Here is a 6,000-nt window from a genome sequence, read left to right as displayed (position 1 = left end):
GTCATAGAACTCATGAGACATAAACAAGAGCAATATTCAGATCTGACAATAGTATACATGATGCTGAGTTAACTTAGCCTGGGAGGTTATCAAAAAAGCACACATTGAGAAAGTTCTTTCAAAATCATAGACCCAGACACTGCGACTGTGATGACAGCATCCACTTTATGTACAGAAGGAACCAGAACAGATATGGAGAAAGACACTGCAATATTTTATTTTGATTATTTTATTTTTTTAATCTTCAAAGTTTTCTGCCTCAAGACAGGAATGCATGATAGATAGAAATGGCTCAAACATCTTCACATGAAACACTCTTAATCATAATTCATTCACAATTATTTTTCTAAAACATCTACAGTTACATAATCCCATTTCCATCCATTATCACAGATTTAATTATTTGTTAAACAGTAGTTGCCAGCAATTGAAAGCTGTAAGGCTTTTTGCATATTAGTAGAGTCTTCTGAACTACACAAGAATATCACAACTCTAACTCTCACTTACATGGCAACCCCAGGTGACAGATGTTCCAAAGAGAAATGTGTTGCTTATGTGAAGTTCATAAAAATGACAGAGAGCTCTCTGTGCCTCGTTAGCTCTACTATCCCTTCTTCTTTACTAAGATTATTTTCTAAACCTACAGCATATTTCTCATTTGTAACCAAGAACTTTGATGAGCTGATGAACTTTACCTTCCACTGCTGCTATTTGGCAGATTTGCAAGTCAGGCATACTAGAGCTCTCCAGTGAAACTCTATGTACAGAGCACAGTTTAAACAAATGGGTTGCTTGGAATCCATATCTCCCTCCATCTGAAGGGAACTACTTTGAGGTTCTCTGGAACTGTTGTAAACAAGAGGATATTTTTTTTTCTATATATATATATGTGTGTATATATATATTTATATATTTTATATATAAATGTTCTAAATGTCCTTTGGGAGTCCATTTGTTTTTATCTTTCCAAATGATGACTAAATACCTGATCTGTAGCATTTCTCCTGAGAAGATACTAGAAAGGGAATGACAGTTTTGATGCACTTTGGAATGGCACAATCACGTAAACGTTTGCACAATTAAGACTTATGAACTCATCCAAAGTTTCTAAACATGATATTCTAACTAAGAACTAAAATACCAGCACAATGCAGCAAGTTAAAAAAAAGAAAATTCTATGTAATCAAAATATAAACAAGTACATAGGAAATGGATATCTGCCAGTAAATCTATATCTTTTTTTAAAGTAGGAAATGTATGCACTTAAGAAAAAAATGTAGCTATCTGACAAACTTTGTAAAAAAAAGTACTTTCCAAATGCATAACAAATGCCAAGATATCCCGTAACTGGCCAGGTATAGCCACATGAGAGCTGCATGGCTTACAGCAACCTGGGGAGGGGTGGGGTGCAAATAAAATCACAAAAACAATAGATCAGCAAGTCTAGGGAAAACAAAAAAAATCACATCATCATCATCATCTAAATTACTGTATGCTTATATCACAACTGCTAAAGGAGCCGGGGGAAAAAACAGAAAGTAGAGATCGCAGTTTAATGATTTTTAAGAATTAGCTCTAAAAATTCAGAAGAAAAATGTATCAACTTACTAATTCTAAGCACCAATTTAATAATTTAAGTTAACTGTATTCATATTTTTCATACTAGGGATGGAGCAAGTTCTGATTGAAGGCTTAAAGTTTAACTCTGGAGCCCATCTGACTTCTGTATTCTTGTCATGCTTCTTTTGCTGTTCACATCAAAGTCACTGTAAAAGATTCTCTCAAGTTTCCAACTCTCTAGGCAAGCAATTCTTTGAAGAGACAATTATGTCCTATAGTTTAAGTCAACTTTCCGGTCATGAAAAGTGAAACATGCCAGTATTTGGTTAGTCTGCCAGTTAAGAGTCTGTGAAAATGGAACAGTCGACACTGCTTCTCGACAGGATTTGCCTTAGTACTAGCAGCACCCAGGGCAGACCAACTTTGAACACATCCAGACTCCATGAGGAATTAGTAGTGTTAGAAAATTGCATATGTGTTAGATCAAGAAGGCATTGCCATACATGTGGCATGTTACATTATTTTTCCTCTATTTTTCTCAAGGAAAAACAGAGGAAAACAGCCCTACAAAGAGCTTTTTGGTTGGTTTTTTCATTCTGTTTGTCTTCGCACCTGGAAAAAGCAGCACAGTGCTTTCCCAGCTGGAACAGCTCAGCGCTTCCCATGAGCTCAGTTCTTCTAGAAAGCACTTCCATGTAGTTAAGGTGGTCTACTTCAGCTAATTCTCAGAGCTAACCTTTTTTCCAGTATGTATTTCATGCCACTTCCTGACAGCAATTTCAGAACTGAAATGGATCTATAGTAATGTCCACTACTAACTGCGACCAGATCTTGCTACAGACCATCAAGCCAGGCCCTTGGGATGGTTCCACACATTGAACTGAAGCTCAGACTAAAAATCTCACTGAAACTCAAAATCCGGAGTGGTCATGAATCTCAGCTACTCTTCCCTATTTGAACCCTCACCCTTGCAATGAAAGCACGCACACCACGGGGAAACAAGAACCACCTGAGGCGGGAGCACTAGGACAGCGGTGAGTTATCCTGCTGCTCCTCTGTGACCGTGGACTCGCTGTGCTCCTCGCTCAGCTCGTTGGAGGGCTCCTCGTAGCTGGGCTCGGCGGGGTCCAGGCTGCTGCCCTCGCTCTGCTCCTCGCTCTGCTCCTCACTCTGCTCTGCACACTGCTCCAAGTTGCTCTCCAAGGAAGCTGGAGAGCTGCCAGTTACGCTTTCATTTTGGTTCATTTCGTTAAAAGGCTGGGGCAGGTGTGCAGGAGGCTGCACGGCGTTCTCACTGGCAGGGATGGGCACTTTGGTGGCACCGATATCCAGGACAATGTCATTTGGTGGCAGAGTTACCTTCTCCACCAGTTTCCACTGAATAATACTCATGTCTTTCCCTCCAGTTGAAATCAAGTGACCATCGCTATGGGTGAAGCTGACGTTTGTCACATGACTACTGTGAGCGCTGTATTTGTGACTTGGGGCCTATTGAAAACAAGCAGAAAGAGAAATCACATGTTGGCTGGAAGAGCACATGATATGGAAATTTAAAACCACTAATATTTTTGCTTAGCCCTCCAAGAGAGATCTTAGTTCACAAAAGAGTAAGGAATTATATTTATATTAGATTTCCCACAATACTTCCTCTCTTCTTTGCAACTTGGAACAGATTTAGATCTTTATAGAAAAAGTAATGGACCTCACTCTAAGGCCAGCAAACACAAAGCATCAAGTCTTGTCTCCAGAATTTAAGGACAACTATTGACACTTTTCCTTTAGGTATATTGTTTCCTATTTATACTGTCTTACACTTTCTATTTTATATGCAAAATTAATGGGGGTTCTTGGATATAAAAGAAGTATTTGCCTGCCAGGCTCCAAAACTACTATGCTGGAAGGAAGGAAAGCTTCAGGCAATGTAAACAAGCACATGGACTAGACTGGGCTAGACTTACCTTTGGCTTGGAACAGGGATACTGAAAGAGATGGACCTTACAAAAATCATCAGCCACTGCTATCACTTTTCGGTTATGGGATCTGACAAGGGCATTTATGTCTGTCCCATCGGATCCTTCAGGCCAAACTCCTAGGAAAGAGCACAGCAGATATTCAGCAATGGTGGTTTTGGAAACAAATCAACAGAACAATTCATGAACAAAAATAAAATCTATAAAGCTGCGAGAAAAGGCAAGATGAACTAAAGGTAAGACAGAAATTCAGCTGGAAAATGGAATGTGCATTACATTAAATGTCATTAATATTTTGCTAGTCTAATGCTTCTCCCCCCAACCTGTTGTTCCAAACCCTCAGTTTCAGCCAGGATAACATCTTGGGCTTAACATTTGTTTCCTGTTCAAAACCTCAGTCTTGTTTAAACCTTATCTTTAAATTAAGTTTGCTGCTAAACTGGTAACTCTTAATACTGTTATTCATGCACAGACATTTTAAAAGCAACAGTGATACTGAAGCACAAGGCAAACCCAGGTAGTGTACATTGTGGTCCTACTAGTTTCTTCTCTGGCTTCATTTGTTTGACTTCTTGTACTCTAAATCTTAGTGTTTGTGTAATTCAAAGAAGACAACTGATTGATGAAACTCTGCACATAAACCCAGCCTGTGCAAGTTTCATAGATGTAACTGCTGTCAAGTGCTTAAGTACAATTCAATATGGTTTTAAGTCAAAAGAATGACACAGATATGTCTAGACAAAAGAATAACAACATTTCCTAGATGAAAAACACTGATCAAATTTGGGATGGGGGAGACTCTAAACAAAATTATTTTAACAAAACATAAAGACATTACAGATTCCCATAATAAAACAGACAATTCACATCAGCATGAAAAGCTGAACAAAAGGTAAGCCAGGAATTATAAAATATGCCAAAGGTACCATGTTTTTAAAATCAGATTTGGGTTTCTGATTAGGTCTAGGAGTTAGTTGGAATTTTCCCCCTCAAATTTCATTCCCACTCTGAAAAACTCTGTATCCAACTGACCAAGAGGGCTATTGATTATCAGATATGAAAATATCTTCTTCCTCCCTTACAGTTGCGGATTTCAATTTAAAAAATGATGTGCTGTCTACTGTTTTATACAGCACAAAAAGCCAACTCAGATTTGCCTTATCTTCTTGCTTTTAAGCAAAATGGCAAAGAGCGTTTAACTTGAAAGCTGTTTTTCCCATTCTTCAGTGGGTGGAGTAAGAACTTTATTTTCTCTGAAGAATAACAAAGGAAGCTTGTTAAACTTGTTACAATGCCAATAAGCTACATTGTAGGTAATTTAGTAAATAATGACATGAAGTGCTAAGGAAAGTATTCAGAAACATTTTAGTTTTCTCACATCAATGAAATAAAAGTGAAAAAATCTATACCATTTAAGAATTTTCAAGTAGTTCAACATGAATGAATTTTACCTTTCCTCATTCATTCTATATATGAAATACTGTTATCATGTGGGAGTAATAAATGCCTGAAATTTCAGCTACCACCTTAGGCAGGGTTTGACAAAGAACTATGCAATTTCCTCTTCTTTTTAATTTCCTCTTCTTTTCATTTAAGATTAAAAGGAACTAATAGTCAAGATTGAAGCTTTTATTAAACATCTTTTATGTTTGCCAAGTCTTTTAGCTGCTCCATAGGTAAGGCTGCTTCATCATAAGACAGCAGGATTTGCTTTTAATGCATTAAGCAAGCATGAAAAAATCCAAGACATTAATATGGTTGAGTCTTGAATTCTTAAGATAACTGCAAAAATTCTTAATAACTGTAAAAATAACAAAACCCCCAAAGTAACAGGACTTTATATAAGGCACAACAGCAGCACTTCACGTCAATTTTAACAAATTCTGCTTGACAGCAGTAAGCCTCTCAAAAGAATCTGTTCAGGCAAAACTGTGGGAAATGTGCAGCAAAGCCCAGAGTGACTTCAAGAGTTCGGGGTGCAGTGATGACACTGCTGAGCCAACAGTAACAGCACTGCCAAAGGGAGTGATGCTGTTCTCATCCACACCACACATTTCCATCCTCCTCCTCCTGCTGAAAGCACTGTGATGCCTGACCCTATGGCACACTACCTACAGAGCTGAACTGTAAAACACATACTCCCAAAGCCCAAATCCCACAAACTTAACCCTCTCTCCTAAGCATCAGTGAGCAGCCCCTGGCTTGCTTGGATCCCTGAGCCAGCTGACCCTTGGGTCAAAGCCAGATTAGCAAATATCTGATACGTTGGCTTAGCTGCACTGTCTGATTTAATGGGAAAATACTTGCCTTTGTTTGAGGTCAAACCATAACTTTAAGATTCTGCAAAGGGTGTCAGACTAGCAGACAGTATAAAATTAGAGCATGATGAGTCTTGGCTAGGAAGTTTAAATATATTCTGTTGTGCTCTTGAACACCATCACATTATCTGCTTTATCTATATCACGCCCAG

The 6,000-nt window shown here is 38.3% G+C and overlaps 1 protein-coding gene across 3 annotated transcripts in view; it reads right to left on the bottom strand.

Annotated features, from left to right (window-relative positions):
• Window positions 1-213: 213 nt before the first annotated feature.
• EML4 (EMAP like 4) overlaps window positions 214-6,000 on the bottom strand; it is a 147,705-nt gene continuing 141,918 nt past the window's right edge. For all 3 annotated transcript variants that reach the window (XM_036380122.2, XM_036380121.2, XM_036380123.2), the window contains 2 exons: window positions 3,519-3,649; window positions 214-3,048 (listed from right to left, as the gene is read on the bottom strand). In XM_036380122.2, coding sequence (XP_036236015.1) covers window positions 2,584-3,048; window positions 3,519-3,649 — 596 coding nt within the window. In that variant the 3' untranslated portion in view covers window positions 214-2,583. The remainder of the gene's footprint in view (window positions 3,049-3,518; window positions 3,650-6,000) is intronic.

Source organism: Molothrus ater, chromosome 3, assembly GCF_012460135.2.
Source record: "Molothrus ater isolate BHLD 08-10-18 breed brown headed cowbird chromosome 3, BPBGC_Mater_1.1, whole genome shotgun sequence".
Taxonomy (NCBI): Eukaryota; Metazoa; Chordata; class Aves; order Passeriformes; family Icteridae; genus Molothrus; species Molothrus ater.
The sequence above is the reverse complement of the archived record's forward strand: the minus strand, read 5'-3'. Positions and strand labels throughout refer to the sequence as shown.